The following is a 21,220-nucleotide window of genomic DNA, read 5'->3' as shown; positions in this document are numbered from 1 at the left end:
TTTAACATGATGAAAAGTTCCAAAGCTTTAGGAACGGGGAGTTCTTGTGTTTAAGATTCTACCAAACATGTCAAAAATCAGTATATTTTTAAGTACCACTCAACTTTTTTAATTTCGTTAACGACGGTCAAATTACGTTCCCTGTATAATATTTTTGCTATTTCAGTTTCTGTACCATTTTTGCAACATTATGCTTAAAAAATCTAACAGCTTTCATAAACGGTTTTATTTTAACCGTTTACTTTTTGTAGGATCAAAAAAATAAGGAGAAATGAAAGCAAAAATATAACAATAGGTGAACTGCGTCGATGTAAAGGAATAATTTAATGTGTGTTTTATGATAATGACACACATTTTCACTCGACACTGTTTCAATTTTTAATAGCGTACAAGGCTCTCTTGGTTGCAGTGATATTCTAACGAGTACAGGCTAACTTCACGCTTCTGTTGCGGCGTTATTGTTTTCTGTGTGCGCGCTAATTACGCCTAAAAAATATGTCCATTAAGGCTGCGTAACACCATACTAAGGGCCTGTTTATGTGGAGGAGAGTTGTCCCTGGTTTAGGAGCGGAGGGTTACCCTCCATACCGAGCCACCCCGGGCGAGAGAGCTTTTCATAGATTTCTTTATAAATAGCTGCGAACCGTTTACATGAGAAATTGCAAAGTTGGCTCAGGGGGTAGAGTTGCCCTGGATGGAGGGTCGCTCGCTTTGAAGGAAGGGCGACCCTGGAGAGCGAGCCAACTTTTTCCCACATAGACAGTTTGGTTATTTTTTCCTCGCCTACCAGAGACAAGGTGACACATTCGTAGCATTCGCAAACGCTACAATCGGCCAAATCAAAATTGCAGATAAATTCAATCGAATTTGGCGGTAAATTTATCCAAAAAATGGTCTTGGTCGATGTTTCAGCGTTCCAGATTTTAGAAAAGGCAGCCATAATAGATATTTCAAAACAACTCTCGCCATTCTTTTGAACCGAGAGGGCCAAGTATTGGCTCGGTCAATAGGGACAACTTTTCTCATATAAACGCTCGACAAAACATGGCTCGGAGGGAGAGTGTAACCCTTCTACCAGGGACAACTCTCCTCCATATAAACAGGCCCTTAGAAATAACCTTAATCACAATTGAATAGCGCAGAACATAAAATGATGCAAGGAAACGTACATGTTCGGTATAATCGAACACAAAATTATTTCCTGTTTTGTCATTTCTAAATTCATTTAAATGTAAATGACAATTCAAGACCTTGACCGCCTTCGGAATACCTGTGAAAAAAATTGTCGTTGTCAAGGATTTAAAAGAGTTTTCACATATCCTAAGGCTAGAAGAAGAAAACAACTCGCCATTTCATTGCAACCAATCAGTAAGATATACGTGTAGTCAAAAACCAATAGAAGGGCCGCATTTTCAGCATGTCATGATCACACACCCTAAAATTTGGTTTGTTTTAATCACCGTTCGCAGTGTAGTCGGTTCGGCCTGTATGTTTGTCAGAGAAAGTCAGGTATAATTTAAATTTGAGACTAAGCGGTTTTAAAAAATTCCTTTTGTTGTTCTAAAACAAATACTGCAACTTATGCCCGAACGTTAACTTATTTTTTCAGGTTACGTTTCAGTCGCTTGAGATAGGACGCCATCTGTACTACTATATTTACGCAATTGCTGACTGAATTCAAGAAAGGTAAGATCTCAGTAATTCCGACCAACACTGCACAGACAGCCGTATTGTTCATGTTTAATTCTTTTTTCAATTTTAGGCCAACTTAGCATGTTAAAGTAACTTTCCTTGGATTGCGTTTATCTGACAGGTATTATTTAGCAGTGCGTAGATAACGGATAGGCGCAGTCAACCTGCAGGTGTGCGTGTCGGGGAAAAACTCCTCTAATTTCATTAACGCTGCGGCTTATTGGACTAGAAAAAAATCAGTAAACTAGTACTCTTAAACACATACTGTGAATGAATGAATGAAGCTTAAGAAGAACCGAAATTATCAACAATGATTCACAGCATATTTATCGCAGACTCTTAAATGCGTGCACACTAAGCACGCATTATCAAAAATAAAAGTAAGCATTATTGAAAACAAGAGTATTGTCAAAATATTTGTCCCATAAACAGTAAAATTTTATTCGCACTGGCACTTCCTTTGTGAGGACCTTAAATGAGTTTCGATTGAAAATAAACTTTTCTGGGTTAGAATTTCTGTCATCTTACCTTTGTATACCCTAGGATTAGTTTGGAGAAAAAAACCGTAAAATTATCAGATTTGATATCTTTTAAGGACGAGGATTTGTCAAGGATTTGAAAGAGTTTTAGCATATCCCAAGGCTAAAAGAAGAAAATAACTCGCTATTTCAACGCAGGCGATCAACAGGGTAGAAGTGTGGTCAACGACCAACTGAGGGACCGCATTTTCAACATGTCACACCCCCTTAGATTTGGTTTTAAATCAGCGTTCCCATTTTAATCGTTTTGGGGCTGTATATGTGTCAGAGTAGGTCGTATATAGAATAAATTTAAGACTAGGCAGCAACAAACGTTCCAGGATTTAAGTGCGACTTTCTAGAATTATCAACCAGACAGCGGAACAAATGGAATAAACGATTTCGTTCATACTTTTCCCATAGATAGGTCCTGGTGAGAAACCAAACGGACCGTAGTAAGTTTTTCCTAATACAGCTTCCTTTCGTAGAAATATGTCAAAAAAGATTTTGCCCCAACTGGGCTCAAAATTCACTTCCGGTTTGACTGATTTTTTTGAAAGTTTGATCGCCTCGCGCGTTATACAGCAGCTTTTTTTTGATCATTTAATAATATTTATAACGTAATTAGGTCTTTGTTGTATGATTAAGCGAAAAATAAAACAAATCAAGATTAATTTTAGCCTGAAACGGGGATAAATCCAAAGGCAAAATTTGCAAATGAGTAGCGAACGAAATTATGCAGTAAAACTCTGCCAATTTTTTCAATGTGCGATAACTAAAAATTTCGTAAAAACAATTTTTATGGGTTAACTAGACACTTATCAAATAGGATATCTAAAAAAATCTCTGGGAAATGGTTTTTAGTGGCCCACTTTGGCCTGTATTTATCACTATTTTGCTGATAATCTGCCGTTTTTGCGTGACAGCAATTGCGTGACACAGGTAGTAAACAGCGAATGAAATTATCCTTTTCAATGCATGTTTGACGCTCTTGTGAGAATTCAGTCAAACAACCTATAGTATGCAAAGAAACAAGTCATGTGGTGAACTATTTTAAAAGGTAACGGCAATATTATAAAAATGTTGTGGTTAATCATCGTGGTAGAATACAATAATAATAAAGTATTTTTCGTTTGTCTCACGACGTAGTGTCACTTGTGATGTAGATCGCGACGTTTCGACTGCACACTGCTAGTCTTCATCAGGCGATAAGGTCGACTGGTTGTGCGTGAACTTATAAAGCACGCTGCTGCGCTGTGATTGGTTGGTTTTCAACAGCTGTGATTGACGCATTTCGATCCTCGCTGTTTCTGTGTCCTGTTGTTCCCTCAGCGGTCCGCTGTCGCACAGTTCTCTTGTTGTTGTGTTTTTTGATCGTGGGCATCCACGCCTCAGGAATTTCAATTCCATTATCCCTGTTGATGTTATTAGGGTGAAGTCTTATGTGAATTGCCTCTTTGACCCTGCGTTTGTACCAGTGTTGGTCGCGATCAATAAAGTTTACCTCATTCCAAAGCGGGTAGTGTCCGGTGTTGTTGGTGTGTTCTGCAACGGCGGAGGTCTGGGTACGGGCGAGTCGGATGTCCCGGTCGTGCTCTTTGATCCTGTCTTGCATTGGTCTTCCCGTCTCACCGATGTAAACTTTGCCACATTCACAGGGAATCCTGTAAACAACGCCATCTTGCTTAGTGGAATCAACAGCGTCTTTCGGCCGTACTAGGTGTGATCGTAGTGTGGTTTCCGACTTGAAAACAGCCCGCACGCCTTGTTGTTGTAGGCAGCGGCGAAGTTGTTCGGAAAGACCTTTGACGTAGGGTAAAACCGCAGTAGATTTAAACTCGGTCGTAGGCTCAGCACTGGTGCTCGGCTTTCTGGTCTTGGTGATCTTCTGCAAGAAAGAAAAAGGATAACCATTAGAAACAAGAACAGATGACAGATGTTTTTTTCCTTGGATATAACAGATGGTTTTGTTACGAGGCGTTTAGCACGATCGTAAAGACACTCAACAATACCGCGTTTTACTGATTGAGGGTGGTGTGAATCATACGCTAAGTATTGATCAGTGTGTGTTGGTTTTCTATATACGCTGGTGGTGAGCCGGCCGTCTGGTTCTCTCGAAACTGTGGTGTCGAGGAAGGCGATTTTGCAGTCATTCTCTGTTTCCATGGTGAAGCGGATGGAAGGCTGCTGGTTGTTAAGATGTTGTAAGAAGCTGTCGACACTCCCGCGATCCAAAATGGTGAAAGTGTCGTCCACGTAGCGTTTCCATATCTTAGGCTTGTAGGATGATGAAGTTATTGCCTGCTCCTCAAAGTTCTCCATGTAGAGATTAGCAACAACAGCGGAAACTGGACTTCCCATGGCTGCGCCTTTCCGTTGTTCGTAAATTGATCCGTTATACTGGAAGTATGTGGATCTCAATACGAAATTCAGGAGGTCAGTGATCTTAGAAGGTGTGAGCGTTGTGCGATCGGCAAGGCTGGGATCGTTCTCTAGTTTCCGTAGCGCGGCCTGTACAGCGCCGTCGATAGGAACGTTTGTAAACAGCGACTCCACGTCAAAAGACACCATGATCTCGTTGTCTAGGATCGTCTCACTGCTGATGGTGGATACGAAGTGGGCTGAATTGGTCACTGCGAAATCCGAGTTACCTGTTAAAGGAGACAAGATGTTAGCTAGGTAGGCGGACAAATCATATGTAAAGGTGTTAACGCATGATACAATAGGTCTTAAAGGTACGTCGGCCTTGTGGATTTTAGGTAAACCGTAGATTCTTGGTGGCTGTTTGTGTCGAGGTCTGATTTTGTTGTAAACAGCCTCTGATAGATCTTCGCTTCGTTTCAGGGTCAGCAGCTTAACAGCTACCAAGAATCTACGGTTTACCTAAAATCCACAAGGCCGACGTACCTTTAAGACCTATTGTATCATGCGTTAACACCTTTGCATATGATTTGTCCGCCTACCTAGCTAACATCTTGTCTCCTTTAACAGGTAACTCGGATTTCGCAGTGACCAATTCAGCCCACTTCGTATCCACCATCAGCAGTGAGACGATCCTAGACAACGAGATCATGGTGTCTTTTGACGTGGAGTCGCTGTTTACAAACGTTCCTATCGACGGCGCTGTACAGGCCGCGCTACGGAAACTAGAGAACGATCCCAGCCTTGCCGATCGCACAACGCTCACACCTTCTCAGATCACTGACCTCCTGAATTTCGTATTGAGATCCACATACTTCCAGTATAACGGATCAATTTACGAACAACGGAAAGGCGCAGCCATGGGAAGTCCAGTTTCCGCTGTTGTTGCTAATCTCTACATGGAGAACTTTGAGGAGCAGGCAATAACTTCATCATCCTACAAGCCTAAGATATGGAAACGCTACGTGGACGACACTTTCACCATTTTGGATCGCGGGAGTGTCGACAGCTTCTTACAACATCTTAACAACCAGCAGCCTTCCATCCGCTTCACCATGGAAACAGAGAATGACTGCAAAATCGCCTTCCTCGACACCACAGTTTCGAGAGAACCAGACGGCCGGCTCACCACCAGCGTATATAGAAAACCAACACACACTGATCAATACTTAGCGTATGATTCACACCACCCTCAATCAGTAAAACGCGGTATTGTTGAGTGTCTTTACGATCGTGCTAAACGCCTCGTAACAAAACCATCTGTTATATCCAAGGAAAAAAAACATCTGTCATCTGTTCTTGTTTCTAATGGTTATCCTTTTTCTTTCTTGCAAAAGATCACCAAGACCAGAAAGCCGAGCACCAGTGCTGAGCCTACGACCGAGTTTAAATCTACTGCGGTTTTACCCTACGTCAAAGGTCTTTCCGAACAACTTCGCCGCTGCCTACAACAACAAGGCGTGCGGGCTGTTTTCAAGTCGGAAACCACACTACGATCACACCTAGTACGGCCGAAAGACGCTGTTGATTCCACTAAGCAAGATGGCGTTGTTTACAGGATTCCCTGTGAATGTGGCAAAGTTTACATCGGTGAGACGGGAAGACCAATGCAAGACAGGATCAAAGAGCACGACCGGGACATCCGACTCGCCCGTACCCAGACCTCCGCCGTTGCAGAACACACCAACAACACCGGACACTACCCGCTTTGGAATGAGGTAAACTTTATTGATCGCGACCAACACTGGTACAAACGCAGGGTCAAAGAGGCAATTCACATAAGACTTCACCCTAATAACATCAACAGGGATAATGGAATTGAAATTCCTGAGGCGTGGATGCCCACGATCAAAAAACACAACAACAAGAGAACTGTGCGACAGCGGACCGCTGAGGGAACAACAGGACACAGAAACAGCGAGGATCGAAATGCGTCAATCACAGCTGTTGAAAACCAACCAATCACAGCGCAGCAGCGTGCTTTATAAGTTCACGCACAACCAGTCGACCTTATCGCCTGATGAAGACTAGCAGTGTGCAGTCGAAACGTCGCGATCTACATCACAAGTGACACTACGTCGTGAGGCAATATTATATTTTTTCCCTTTTAAGCTGTTGATCATTCGATCATACACAAAAACCGGTGGTATAAAGGAAAGCATTCTCAGTTCAATTATTTTACGTAATAACGAGTCAATATTGTTTGGTTTATTTCTTTCCGTGATCTGAAGGATACAGCGCAACAATTAAATTATAAGTATTTGTCGAGTGCGATGTTGTCGTTGTTGTTTGTTGATGTGTTGTTGTTTCCTTTTTGTCTCAAATTGCCGATATTTTTTGCAATTCATGTCCTTTTAAGGAGAAAAATATAAAGCATAAGAAATTATCGGGGAGAATTGTATACGGCCAATAGATATCAACATTGAAGGTAATACTGAGGGTTTTAAACAATTTTATGGTATAAGACAGATAAAACATAGCATTGCTTTCAAAGTTATGTATAAAGTTCTATGTATTTTGTGCCCGAATAGTATGTTTCAAGAAACTGAAGCTTCGAATATGATTAGCGCCAGATTTTAACACAATATTTGCATAAGGCCTGAATCCAGTGTCTTTGCGACCTGCAAATTGTATAATTAAATTATTTTTATTTTGATAACAAGTCCTTATCCAATTCCACAGTTCGATCGGTAAATACGACTCTTCGCTTTTTGTGGATAAAACAAGATGAATGCTTGTTGTTCTTTTAAAGTCAGTACTCCTTTGAACGCAGCGACAGAAATCAGCCTACGGAGAAAGTCTCCCTATTATCATGCACTGAAAATATAGCACAGCAGAAGTCACTCTGGGAGTTTCATGATATGGAGAGTGAAGTAAAATTGGTTCTTGCTCGAGCTACGATTTTTTACACTCCTCAAAGTGTCGACGTAATGACTGCTAAACCCATGGTCTCGGCTGGACAAGAGGAACCTAAAGATGTAGGGTCCCTCCACCGGAAAATGTCCGAATGCCGAAGGAAGATTAAGGGGTAAACAAAATCTTCTCCAAGTTAATCATGAAAAGAACGGGACATTTGATTCCCGTTGGATCAGGTAGATATCGACATCTCACTCGCTTCTTGTCTGAATGCAGGCATTTCGACATAAAAATACGTCTAACAGTTTTCCTTCTGTTTCCATAAGGTATGTGCAGCCCCTGCAGATCACCCAGGGAAATTTTTGTGTTCAATTTCCGAAGAAGAGAAGCTGTCAAAATTAGCACCAGAGAACCTGCCTCCACTTGTCGTGGTAAATAACGAGGAGGAAGTATTTGTGAGTCAAATGAAAGAATTGAAATTCAGGATAAGAAAAAATGCAAATAATAGGCCTTTTCTATAAGTAAATCCATAATGGTCTTAGCAAGTGTAAAGCTGCTTTATTTTGGACAATGGAAACATAACAGACATGCACAGCACCTCGAGGGGGTGGGGGGGGGGGGGGGTTCTTGGGATTTCAAGTAACGTGAATAATGGAACCCCCCAAACAACCCCAAGGGCTTTAAAAAACACTCTAAAAAATACCTTGACAAAAAAATTTACCCTGAAAATATCCCATGCCGAATTTCTGTTCATTAGATTTCCAGAAAGGGGCAATGATGGTAACGCTCGAGTTTATATGCAAAGCAAAGGACTGGAACACCAACTTTCAAGATTAATCATCAGTAAGAAACATTTGTTTGTACTTGATTCGCGAAACTATACAACCAATGCACCACCACGAATGTTTAGATTGTTTTTTATTCCCCCCAAAATCCCTTCTTTATTCAGAACACCCATAAAATACTTTTAAAAAATTTCCTAGACAAACAATTCCCAGAATTAAAAATTTCAAACCCCCAAAAACCCTTCCATCATTTCTGTCACTTGAAATCCCAAGTATCACCCTTTGGCACAGCACAGGGATCCTTTAACAGATTTCTGAGAAATGCTCCACTGACACTTGATGTAAAATGTTGTTGTCAGCCCTCGTTATGGGCTCAGCGAAAATGCCCCTCCTCTCCCTACTCCTTTCAGTTTTCTTATCTTCGACAGTTGTTACCTTAACCCCAGCCGGCTCCAGCTATTTTTAGTGCATAATTTCAAGCTTAGCCCTTAAAAACAGGCTTAGAGCATTTAGTGACGTTTCACATTGAAAAATCACCCTCATGCAACTGAAACCGTTACCTATAGGCAGCAAAAGGGGAACAAAAGGGACAGGGCAAAGGAGCGGCGAAGAAGGCAGGCTTTTGAATTTCCTTTCCTATAAGAGGGGTGGGATACGATAACCCGCAAAAAGCCTTCAATGGATAATTATGAGTGAAAACTTGCAAATAAGTTATACATGTACGTTGTTGAAAAATTTTAAAATTCCATCCTGCAAGCTCCCCTCCCTCCCTTCCGGTCTTTGTTTTTTCGCAGTCAGTTGTTGCAATAATCTCACCTCGTTTTGCCCATTTTGAGTGGCACAAACAAAACAATAGCTCTCCATAAAGAGGATAGGATTTTTTGGCAAGCTTTACATTGAAAACAATTGCCTTATCGGCTTATGCAACTGAAACCGCCATCAGTGGCCTGACAGCAGGAGGGGAGGTGGGCATTCGCCTTTCTTTAAAATGGAGTGGGAGGTGGAGTCTAGTTGGCACTGATTTTTGAACAAAATAGTCAGTTTTGTAACAAAAGATGAAGAACTGGTCGTCTCCGCTGGATTCACCAGTAGACCGAATTACATGTTTACCGATTTAAGGTAAATTTATTTGAAAATACTAATTTTCAGCGAACTGTACTAGAACAAAAATAACACTGGATCTAAAAACTAATACCCTTCAATGATCATGAATAAACGATCGTTGTGAAAGTAGGGTCAATGCGAACCTACAGTAGTATGCCTATTCGTTGTTTTGAGGATTATCTTATGAATTATAAAAGAAACGACAATTATTTCCCGTGTAGCAGAGCGCCCAGTCACACTCTCCGTAATGATGGGTGCATAAAAAATAAAGATCTTATAACTGAGCCCGACGAATTATCGGTCCAGACCAACTATCTTCATGATTCGTCTGCCAAGACGAATTATGAAGATAGTTGGTCTGGACCGATAATCCGTCTGTTTGCCCGTATTTATACACAGACGAATTATCGGACGAACTAAAAAAATGCTCGCCTAATTAAAACGCAAGTTCGTCCAGACGGATCATCCGTCCCTAGAATACATCGGGCCATTAAAGGTAGATACACTTTCAAGTGTTTAAAAGCAGACAAAACATGGTACATTGCCTGGTTTTTAATTTCAGCTGAAGAGTAGTAAACAGCAAAGCCAGCTTGCAGGAAAAGCAACACCTCAATGATAGGTTAAACATATATTCATTATAGGGTAATATAGCAAGAAAAGGTTTTACTTGAAGTACCCATTTACAACCGGCATGGGACGTCTACTCCTTTTCGTGTATTTTAAATGATTAGATTATTTAAAATACAGAAATTGTGAATCTGTTTACGGGTATTGTGACAAGCCGTGTAACGCAATTGTTTACATTTTAGTTGATTTACAGCAAAATTAGTGATAAACATAGGACAAAGCGGGCCACTAAAAACCTTTTCCCCAGAGATTTTTTTGGATATCCTATAAGATAAGTGTCTAGTTAACCCATAAAAATTGTTTTTACGATATTTTAAGTTATCGCACATAGAAAAACATGACAGAGTTTTACTGCAACAATTTCGCTCGCTACTCATTTGCCAATTTTGCTTTGGATTTATCCCCGTTTCAGGCTAAAAATTAATCTCGATTTGTTTTATTTTCCGCTCAGTCATACAATAAAGACCTAATTACATTACATATATTATTGAAATATCAATAAACAGCAGCATTATAACGCGCGAGGCGATCAAACTTTCAAAAAAATCAGTCAAACCGGAAGTGGATTTTGAGCCCAATTGGGCCAAAATCTTTTTTTACATAATTCTTCGAAAGGAAGCTGTATTAGGGAAAACTAACTGCAGTCCGTTTGGTTTCTCACTAGGACCTATATATGGGCAAAATATGAGCGAAATCGATTTTTCCAATTTGTGCCGGGGAAAGGCGATATTAGTTGATTTTTGGAGAAAGTCGCACTTAAAACGCAAGTGCAGAGTTATTATTCCGCCCATTAAACCTTCTGTTTGGTGATGTTCACGTTCCCGTTGCCGTCTGAGTTTCTGTTTCACGGGGAGGTGCAATCACTCTAAAAAAACCGGCTTGTTTTCGGCTTTTGACTGTACAAGATGATAAAGTGAATAAAACGGTCAAATTCATTCAAAAACAAAAACAAATTTAAAGTATGCACATAACTTACATTAATTTTCAATTATGAAAAAGGCACATTTCTTATAGTAACCTGAAGAAACTTAATTACTTCTCAAGGGCTTGCGATCCATCGATCTCGGGTTTACGGCTTCGAATGAAACATACTTCCATATTGTCCTGTTACACCTAATGCTCATGAATAGCCAACGTTAGCCCGCTTTTGATTTGCAGGAGTTCAGTTAAATTATTTACCAGAAGTAGACAGGTTGTAACGTTTCTTGATGACGGTCAAAAATGCTGCATTGTCTTCAAATTTCAAACCAGAACAAAGTTTGATATGATAACTCTTCTTTCTTCTTCCTATTTTTGTTTCAGTGTTTTTAGCCATTCGCACTTTTTAATTGTCGTTAATGGTTATCATTCATTTTAAACTTTGTTTTCAGGACAAGCAAGTCAGTCAACCTACTGACCGCGTCGATATTTTGCTTGCTAGAGAATTAAGTTTTTACAGAATTTTAGAAAGAATCAATAGTAATGTCTCAATACTGTAATATTTTCTACTTAGAAAATCAGGCTTTTAACAGGATAATATTTAACGGGTTCGCTTGAAGCTTGATATAAATATTAATTTCTCAAGCAATGCATTTGATCGTAGCAAAATACATCCTCGGAGACCCAGGGGCAGTTAGTGGGGCGAGGGAAACGCGAAAATGAGGGTGAAAAATAGCGCGAATCTACGGGGGGAAAATCGGCATAGAACAGTTGGAGCGACTGAAAGGTGCCCCTGGAAAAAGAGTCTTACCAAACCAGTTCAAAAAGCTCTCTGAATTATGCCTCCTGATTGGGCAGAAAAATCTTTTGTATTCCCTTTGTATTAATAGCAACTTCCGTATTTTGACTCTTGCATTTCTTTCCCTTGTGGATCTTTCGGCTCGTGGACCTACAACTGACTTTGACAATGTTATGACGAAATTAATCAGGACAGCGCATAAAAAACTGACGCCAATTTGATAACTTTAAACTGTAAAATATATGATATCTTTCACATGTGAAGTTCTCGATTTCGACGCGTTTGCTGACGAGTTTGCCATGTTTCAATGCTGGTATCGATATTAAGTCGAATCATCTTCGGTTCCTTCTCGGAAATCTTTAATAATCTTTGGAAATATTCGTAAATTTTTGGAAACGTTTGGTGCGCTCACTCTCGAGATATCGATTTGAACACTCGAAGATAAATTTCATACCTCCGCGCAACCATGTATTATTCTCTAGGTAAAAAATCTACTGCAAAGTCAAAAGGTAGAAGCCGGTCGTTTGGATCCCGTTCTTGTCACCTTCTCATCTTTTCAGTTTTATTATTTGCTGCTTTATCTTTTGTTTGGTAATTTTTATAACTAAAGCAGAATTAATCCGCGGTAATCATTGAAGAGGGGTCTGAAGGGGTAAAATGAGAACTGGGATTTTTACACTGGGAAAGGGGATTTGGGTTACTGGACTGGAAATCACAAACAAATAAACAATACAACTGGGACTGGGATTTGGAAAATCGGGAAAACAACAGGCTGGGAAATGGGATTTGGGCAAAATGTGGGCTTAGAAATGGAATTTTAAATCCCCCTTCAAGACCCTCTTTAAAGCAACTTGATGGAAATATCACCAGGTGAGATGAACATTTGACTGCTTATCTAAGGTACTTGTTCTTTTTTTCAAATTTTCAGCTCCAAAAGTTTCAAAAATATGATAACAGCTAGCTGTTTCTACGCGCTGCTCATTTGGAGCGTGACTGTGGTTTCTGGTAAGCAAATGCTATTTGCCTCATATTAGTTCTTGGACAAGCCTGACATCACTTAATATAGGCGATGAAATAACATAATTAAAATTGTTTTTGACGCTAGAAATTTCGGTGGAAGTTTAATTTACCGACGTTTCGGCAATACTGCCTTCATCACGGTGAGTAAAAAACTAAATATAGCGTCATCACTTGAACCCAGACTTTCCTTTAAATCGGAGAAAACATCAAAGTAATATTTTACTAGAGGAAAATGGACAGCAAGAAGGCTGGTTAATATCCACTTGAGATGGAAAAACAGACTTAGGTGAAAAGTTTGACGCGTTCCAGGCGCTTTGGCAAAAAAGCAACACCTTTTCTATAAATGAGCTCAAAATACAATGAACATAAACCCCTATTCTTGACTTATCGAATTTGGATTAGTGTATAAAAATAATGCAAAATTTAAATACAAACATTGTTTCTTTCCAAAAGTCGTTGGTGACTGTCCAGCAGGAAAAAAGACAGATAATGCTGAAGGCCGCTGTTGTGCTTTTCCTTTCGTGTATGGAGGGGTGTCTTACGATTCCTGTACCAAGGTCAATCATAACAGATTGTGGTGTTCATTGACTGCCGTCTACTCTGGACAATGGGCTAACTGCGGTAAGCTATTCTTAAATGGTTTTAAGGTGTATTTCGTGTGAATTCTTTTAGTTTTGTATTAACAAAGCAAGTTTTTTTTTTTTTGCAAACTAGTTATTTGCTTAAAGTGTAATGAAATTTGATCATAATGGGGCTTTGTCATATACATCCAAGAATTTTTTTGCGCCCTTGTCCATTATTCAAAGCACGTGTAAACAGAGTTATAGAATTCAAATTCCTTTATTTTTTAACTTAATGCAACAAAGCTATATCTATTTCTTTTGTTTCATCTCACAGTGGATCCGTGTACAAACAACCCCTGCCAGAATGCAGGAACATGTACAGTAACTGGAGATGACAGCTACAGTTGTCAATGTGCCGAGGGGTATTATGGGAACAGCTGTGAAAATGGTAAATGCATAGCAACTTTTAATGTGTAGAAACAATGGTAAAGTCAGCGGTGAATATTCGATTATCATTATCGTCATCATTATCATCATCGTCATCATCACCATCATCACCATTAACATTATTTTGTGTAATCATTTCCTGTCTTGGAAACCCTAACAGATGCTTTAGTTTAGCAATCCATAAGAATGTCTAATGGCTGCAGGGGCTATGACGACAAGAATCGATATTCCAACAATCAAACGCACTTAAAGAAAATAAATTATATTATGTGTAAAATACGAAAGCATTTACAAAATCCACAAAGAAGGCATTTGGACAACGTCTGGAGAAATAATTTGAATTAACCGACAGATAGAATTTTTTTTTTAAATAACGGAGCCGGTCTTCGTTAAGAGAGCGGACCAGATTTTTTGTACGAGATTTTAAGTAATGTAAATGGCAGTTTTCCATGTAAGCGGTAGTGTCCGATAGAGCAATTTTCATTCGAGTGTCGCAAGTAAATATTCGCGTTTGCTTTCCTTTTGCATTCCTATGTTTAGTGATTGGTCAAAAATCCTCACGCCACTTTTTCAACCAATCAACAGAAAAACCCAAGAAATGTGACTTGTTTATAGCCTCATAAGTGTTTTCCGGCACTTCTCGTCAGCTAGTTGTATTTGCTTCGAGTTTTGATTGGTTCACTGGATTGTTTATAAAATTTGTAATCAGGCAAACTGATTGCTTTGGTTTTGCTTTTACGACACCCAATCGAGAATTGCTTTTTCTAGTAGTTATTACTAATTTCGGTTTTTATTGTCCATTTTTCAGTGAGCCCTTGTAACTCAAACCCGTGTAAGAATGGTGCAAGCTGTATTATGACTGGTGAGGATTCATACTCATGCAACTGTACTGAGGAGTTTGAAGGAGAAACCTGCGAGTCAAGTAAGCTTCAGTAGTAAGCACAGTGATAATGTGTCCCTGTATTATAAGTTTCCAGAAGTACAATTCTTAAACTAAGGTGATGTGTCCGTTTAATAGGGCGTCCATGTCCACCTGAAAAAAAGACAGATAATGCTGAAGGCCGCTCTTGTGTTTTTCCTTTCGTGTATGGAGGGGTGTCTTACGACTCATGTACAAATAAAAATCATAATCAACTGTGGTGTTCATTGACTGCGATCTACTCTGGACAATGGGCTAATTGCGGTGAGTTATTCTTAAATGGTCTCCCAACGCAACCGAGAAACTATCTCGCCTTAATATGGTTTAGGGTGTATTTTGTGTGAATTCATTTAATTGTCGATCGTCAAAGCAAATATTTTTTTTGTAAACTATTATATAATAAGAGTTTCTTATTCAGCCATCAAATTAACGCGTACTTGTTTATAATTCAGTCCCTTTTTAAAGTAAGGTATGTAAATACCGATTCGTATATTGCTTTTAACTTAATTTTACAAAGATATATCTGGCGGTGTTTCTTTTTCTTCACCTGACAGTGAATCCGTGTACAAACAACCCCTGCCAGAATGCAGGAACATGTACAGTAACTGGAGATGACAGCTACAGTTGTCAGTGTGCCGAGGGGTATTATGGGAACAGCTGTGAAAAAGGTAAATGTATAGCAACTCTTATTGTGTACAAACAATGGTAAAGTCAGATCATTATCATCATTAACATATTTTTTGCTACCATTTTCTGTCTTGCGAACCTAAACAGAAGCTAATGATTAGGGATTTGGAAGCCATATGACTGTCACATGACTGCATGGGTTATGACGACTGGAATCGATTTTCCAACAATCAAATGCACTTAAATTAAAACGATGCATAAAATACGAAAGCATTTAAAAATCAGCGACTGAAGGCATTTGAACAATGTCTGGAGAAAGAGTATGGGAGTATGCCTCCCTTTGCAAGACTCCCCCTCATGTAGATGTAGAAAGAACCGGAATTAAAAAGAAACCGACAGATAGAATTTGTTAAACCGACAAAGTCCCTCTTCGTAAATAGAGCTGACAAGATTTACGTTTTTGTATGCGATTTCAGGATATGTAAATGGTAGTTTTCTATGTAACAGTGTCCGATAGAGCAATATTCACTCGTGTGTCGCAACTAATTGGCATTCGCTTTCTTTTTGCATTACCATGTTTAGTGCATAGTGGGTTTAAAACCTCGCACCACTTTTTCAACCAATTAACAGCGAAGCCAAAAAAAATGTGACTTGTTCACAACCTCATAAGCGTTTTCCCGCACTTCTTGTCAGCTAGTTGTATTTGCTTCTAGTTTTGATTGGTTCACTGGATTGTTTACGACCTTTGTGAACACGAGATCAGGCACAGTAATTGCTTTGGTTTTATTGCACCCAATCAAAATTGCTCTATTTAGTATTTACTACTTATTTCGGTTTTCATTGTGTATTTTTCAGTGAGCCCTTGTAACTCAAGTCCGTGCAAAAATGGTGCAAGCTGTATTATGACTGGTGAGGATTCATACTCATGCAACTGTACTGAGGAGTTTGAAGGAGAAACCTGCGAGTCAAGTAAGCTTCAGCAGTAAGCACAGTGATAATGTGTCTCTGTATTTTAAGTAATCAGAAGAACAATTCTTAAACTAAGGTGATGCGTCCGCTTAATAGGGCGTCCATGTCCACCTGGAAAAAAGACAGATAATGCTGAAGGCCGTTGTTGTGTTTTTTCTTTCGTGTATGGAGGGGTGTCTTACGACTCCTGTACCAAGGTCAATCATAATCAGTTATGGTGTTCATTGACTGCTGTCTACTCTGGACAATGGGCTAACTGCGGTGAGTAATTGCAGTATATGGTTTAATAATGTATTTTGTTTGGTTTCATTTAATTGTGGATGGTCAAAGCAGATATTATTTGTAAACTAGTTGTTAAAGCTATAATGATATTTGATTACAATAAGAATTTGTTATTCAGCCATCAAATTAACGCGTACTAAATTCAGTCCACGTAACTAAGGTATGCAAATGACAAGTAGTTTATTTCTTTTTTAACTTAATGTTGCAAAAATGTATCAAGCGACGTTCCTTTTTCTTCACCTGACAGTGAATCCGTGTACAAACAACCCCTGCCAGAATGCAGGAACATGTACAGTAACTGGAGATGACAGCTACGGTTGTCAATGTGCCGAGGGGTATTATGGGGACAGCTGTGAAAAAGGTAAATGTATAGCCACTCTTAATGTGTTCAAAGAACTGTAAAGTCAGCGATGAATATTCGATTGTCATCATCTTCATCATCATCATCATTACCATCATCACCATTAACATCATTTTGTGCTGTCATTTTTTGTCTCGCGAACCTAAATAGATGTTATTGATTAGCAAGCCATACGACAATCACATAGCTGCATGGGTTATTTTCCAACAATCAAATGCACTTGGAGAGAATAAATTATAATGATGCGTAGAATACGGAAGCATTTACAAAATCAGCAAAAGGGCTTTTCAACAATGTCTGGAAAAAGGACCGGAATAAAAAAGAACGAGAAAGATAGATTTTTTAAACCAACGAAGGCCGTCTTTGTAAAGTGAGCACACTACATTAACCTTATTGTAAGTGAATATAAGTTGTGTATGTAGCAGCGTACGATAGCGTAATTTGATTGGTTTTCTATTACTTCATTTAGTGATTGGTTTAAAAACCTTTGGCCATATTTTCAACAAATCAGTAGAAAGGCGAAAAAATAGTCACTTGCTCGCACCCAGATTAGCATTTTCCCCCGCTTTTTTTTTTTCAGCTAATTTTATTTGCTTCGAGTTTTAATTGGTTCGATTGTTTGGAGCCTTTGTGATTGATTACAGTGATTGATTTTCTTTTAGCTTTACGACACTCAATCAAATTTGCTTTATTTAGTATTTACTTCTAATTTCGTTTTTATTTTCATTTTTAAGTGAGCCCCTGTAACTCAAACCCGTGTAAAAATGGTGCAAGCTGTATTATGACTGGTGAGGATTCATACTCATGCAACTGTACTGAGGAGTTTGAAGGAGAAACCTGCGAGTCAAGTAAGCTTCCGTAGTAAGCACAGTGAAATTGTGTCCCTGTATTATAAGTTGTCAGAAGTACAATTCTTAAACTAAGGTGATGCGTCCGTTTAATAGGGCGTCCATGTCCACCTGGAAAAAAGACAGATAATGCTGAAGGCCGCTGTTGTGTTTTTCCTTTCGTGTATGGAGGGGTGTCTTACGACTCCTGTACCAAGGTCAATTATAATCAGTTATGGTGTTCATTGACTGCTGTCTACTCTGGACAATGGGCTAACTGCGGTAAGCCATGCTCTATTTATACGTTTACATTTCGTTTTTGCTAAAAACATAGAGAATGTGAGAATAATTGAACTTGTTTTTATAGTGGATCAACAAATAAAGAAAGCCTGTTTTATCTTTCGCAAAATAATGTTTGAAGATTTAAAATAAATTGAAACCATGCGATCGTCCTTTACATTTATTTTGCTCAATAATAATAATTTTACTCTCTGTGTTTTCCATTTACTCTCTTGGCTTGTTTTCTTTTTATCTAAGAAATGTAATTTAATTGAAAGGGCATAAAACTCTAAAATTAAAATTTCAAGAAATTAAGGCAGGGAGAGAAGTTAAAATTTCTTGCCCTGCTCCATTTCGTCCTGTATTGTTCACTTATAAACTATTGTAATATAATCTATTGAGAATCGAGGAATAAAAAATATGAAATACTCATATAGACAATATTTTGATTTTGAGATCAGTAACAAATAATAGCAACATATTTGCTTTTGTTCTGTTAGTGGATGAATGTGCGTCATCGCCGTGTAAGAATGGAGCCAGTTGTAAGACGACTGAGGATGGTTACAGCTGTCAGCCATGTCCTGCAGGATGGAAGGGAAAAAATTGTGATGAAGGTGTGATATAAAATATATATCTATATAGATTACTTCATAGTGCGCCGTACGGATTTATATTCACGAGTTGCAAAACTTTGAAAAGCGAACGAGTGAGCGTAGCGAACGAGTTCGTTTTCCAAAGTTTTGCATTGAGTGAATAAAATCCGTACAAAGCACTTTCTATGCTGAGAATTCAACCATTGAACACTTAACGCCGATTTTTCAGTTTATAACTTTTGACATACGACAGTTAACGGCGCGAGAAAACAAAGCTGCAAATGCACATAGCTTTTAATACAAGCGAATTCGCTATTTCAATAATACCTTATTCTCACTAAATTTCGCGAGTATTTAATTTCGCGATTTTGTGAGGAAGGTGCAATTGGAGTGTATTAACTTTCGCGATATTTACCTATTCTTCAATATGAAGCTTTGACCTCGAAACTGTTACAACATAATTAATATGAAGGTCATCGTAAAAACGGCAAACAAAACAATATACACATAAAAAACATAAGGCATTCAACAGTCTAAATCCCTAATAAGTTCATCTACGACTGCAATAGCGAGATTTTGAGGAACTTGGCGGCAGAGAACAGTTCGAACAGTGCGACTGATAGAGTGGGAGATAACTAATGGACAAAATTAAACAAGAAACTCATAAACATGAAGCTCAGACATGTTAGAATAACTATGATAAAACAAATCGAGTATCATTATATTTTTATATTATCAGTACGATATTAAGTTTCGCGATTTTAAACTTCGCGTGTCCTATATTTCGCGGGTATTAAATTTCGCGGTTTTTTTAAAATCGCGAAAATCGCGAAATTTAGTACTCGCGAAATTAAGTGAGAATAAGGTATAAAAAAGAAAAATAACTGGCGACAAACTCTCCTAGACAAAAACTTTATTTAAATAAACACACTGCGTTACATTTACGTTAAAAGCAAAACTTCGAATCGCATCGAGGAAACTTCGCCACAAGTGAATGAATTGCTGGCGAATCAACTGGCGAATTTTGAACAAATTGTGACAACACAAGGAGTCGATTAAATAAACAAAAATAAGGACGTAAATCCAGATTAAAAATACAATTTACTTTACCAAGACGATCCCAAAAGTGCCTGAATATTCTTAGAAATTCCGCGGATGTGTTGTAAGTTCCGATGAAAGTCTTGTCTTTGCTTTCACTTATCGACACTTCGCCTTCGCCTGTCTTCACTTCGCCTTTGAAGAATGATTTTTATCACTGCCGTATTCTTTAGGTTTTGTTTAGCGTGTTTCTTTTGGCTTGCCTTTCCATTAAGTTCTTAAAAGGCAGAGTTCTGTAAAGAAACAAAACGTGTAGCCATGTTTTCAAAACATAAATTGCCGTCGAGCAAACTTGCCGCTCGCTTTCTCAACCTCGTTGGAAACCATTTGAATTCTAGCGCTGTGATTGGTTGAGTCGTACTTCTCTAGATGCTGATTGGTTATATTTTTCACATGTGAAGAAAGCTATACGCGAAGCTGATTAGACGTATCGATTTTTTCACATGTAAAATATAGCAAATATAGAATTCTATTTGCAAGGTTTATTGCTTAAAATTCTCGCTATATATATATAATAAATAGAGTTACTTCATAGAAAGTGCAAATTACGGATTTTTATTAACGAAAAGAACGATTGAGACTGAATAAAAATCCGTGCTATGCAAGGAACAAGAAAACAAGAAACATGAATGTTTTTCGCTGCCTACAACAACAAGTTGTATGCATCGTCTTCAAATGTCACCTAGTGCGACACAAAGACGCCCTAAAATCTACTAAACAAGACGGTGTCGTAAAATTGATAAAATTCCATATGAATGCGGCAAAGTATATACAGTCAACTCCCTCTATTACGGACACCTTCTGGACCACAATTTGGTGTCCGTAATGGAGAAAGTCCGCAGTAGCGAGATTCGTTTTCAGTAATTCTTATTCGCTGGGATTTTAACTCCTGTCCGTAATAACAGGGTGTCCCGGCGTAATAGCGAGGTGTTCGCAAGGCGAGAGTTGACTGTATCAGGGAAACAGAGACAGCGATGCAACAAAATATAAAAGAACACAACAGAGACATACGGATTGCTCGTACACAAACCCCCGCAGTTTCGGAGCACGCCGACGAAACGGGGCATGTTCCTATATAAATTATTTGGGAAGACTGAAGTTAAGTTTATTGATCGTGACCCTCACTGGTACTCACTTTAGATCACCTGTGTACCAGTGAAGTTCACTAAAGCTGAAATGAAATTAGAGTCACGTGCAGTGCAGATCAGATGGAGCAAATCGATAATTTTTAACAATCATCTTTTATAATTATTGTTGCTAGATATTAACGAATGTGAAGCGAGCCCTTGTAAAAATGGAGCAACATGTGAGAATCAACCAGGAGGATATTCGTGCAGTTGTATGAGTGGTTACACAGGGCAAAACTGTGAACAAGGTACATAGTGCACATACGTGCACTGGAATCTCTAGAAAACACTTGATTAATATCCATGTTAGGTTTTAAGACGGATTCCGCTGAAAGTGCGAGCAATAAGTGCAAAAATTAATTACCAAAAATCTTCTCATAGCACGGTG

The 21,220-nt window shown here is 38.8% G+C and overlaps 3 protein-coding genes and 2 pseudogenes across 5 annotated transcripts in view; 3 read left to right on the top strand and 2 right to left on the bottom strand.

Moving 5' to 3' along the window:
* The window catches only part of LOC144661091 (uncharacterized), a 206,403-nt pseudogene that overhangs the window by 50,953 nt on the left and 134,230 nt on the right, over positions 1 to 21,220 (top strand). The window lies entirely within an intron of this gene.
* Positions 1,654 to 21,220, top strand: part of LOC144661095 (uncharacterized) — a 23,387-nt gene continuing 3,820 nt past the window's right edge. Inside the window, exons 1-12 of the mRNA XM_078521802.1 lie at positions 1,654 to 1,686; positions 12,649 to 12,725; positions 13,194 to 13,361; positions 13,638 to 13,751; positions 15,224 to 15,337; positions 16,152 to 16,265; positions 16,362 to 16,526; positions 16,795 to 16,908; positions 17,643 to 17,756; positions 17,853 to 18,017; positions 18,515 to 18,628; positions 20,967 to 21,080. Coding sequence (XP_078377928.1) covers positions 12,668 to 12,725; positions 13,194 to 13,361; positions 13,638 to 13,751; positions 15,224 to 15,337; positions 16,152 to 16,265; positions 16,362 to 16,526; positions 16,795 to 16,908; positions 17,643 to 17,756; positions 17,853 to 18,017; positions 18,515 to 18,628; positions 20,967 to 21,080 — 1,354 coding nt within the window. The 5' untranslated portion in view covers positions 1,654 to 1,686; positions 12,649 to 12,667. The remainder of the gene's footprint in view (positions 1,687 to 12,648; positions 12,726 to 13,193; positions 13,362 to 13,637; positions 13,752 to 15,223; positions 15,338 to 16,151; positions 16,266 to 16,361; positions 16,527 to 16,794; positions 16,909 to 17,642; positions 17,757 to 17,852; positions 18,018 to 18,514; positions 18,629 to 20,966; positions 21,081 to 21,220) is intronic.
* LOC144661128 (uncharacterized) lies at positions 3,993 to 4,608 on the bottom strand. Its single transcript, XM_078521842.1, has 2 exons — positions 4,223 to 4,608; positions 3,993 to 4,098 (listed from the first exon to the last, which is right to left on the bottom strand). The coding sequence occupies exons 1-2, from the start codon at positions 4,569 to 4,571 to the stop codon at positions 4,061 to 4,063; spliced, it is 387 nt and encodes a 128-aa protein (XP_078377968.1). The 5' UTR covers positions 4,572 to 4,608; the 3' UTR covers positions 3,993 to 4,060.
* Positions 5,075 to 6,702, top strand: LOC144661107 (uncharacterized). The gene has a single exon (XM_078521813.1). The coding sequence runs from the start codon at positions 5,282 to 5,284 to the stop codon at positions 6,617 to 6,619; it is 1,338 nt and encodes a 445-aa protein (XP_078377939.1). The 5' UTR covers positions 5,075 to 5,281; the 3' UTR covers positions 6,620 to 6,702.
* Positions 18,496 to 21,220, bottom strand: part of LOC144661124 (homeobox protein notochord-like) — a 15,973-nt pseudogene continuing 13,248 nt past the window's right edge. Inside the window, exon 5 of the transcript XR_013572208.1 lies at positions 18,496 to 18,595. The product of XR_013572208.1 is annotated as a homeobox protein notochord-like (transcript). The remainder of the gene's footprint in view (positions 18,596 to 21,220) is intronic.

This window comes from Oculina patagonica, chromosome 7 (genome assembly GCF_052425735.1).
Source record: "Oculina patagonica isolate OP01 chromosome 7, crgOcupat, whole genome shotgun sequence".
Lineage (NCBI taxonomy): Eukaryota > Metazoa > Cnidaria > Anthozoa > Scleractinia > Oculinidae > Oculina > Oculina patagonica.
This window is presented reverse-complemented; position numbering and strand designations above follow the sequence as displayed.

Coding starts and splice junctions, on each gene's coding strand:
- LOC144661128 (XM_078521842.1), bottom strand. CDS start 4,571: ATGGGAAGTCCAGTTTCCGCTGTTGTTGCTAATCTCTACATGGAGAAC. Junction 4,099..4,222: donor CCCTCAATCAGTAAAACGCG/GTATTGTTGAGT, acceptor TCTTTCTTGCAG/AAGATCACCAAGACCAGAAA.
- LOC144661107 (XM_078521813.1), top strand. CDS start 5,282: ATGGTGTCTTTTGACGTGGAGTCGCTGTTTACAAACGTTCCTATCGAC.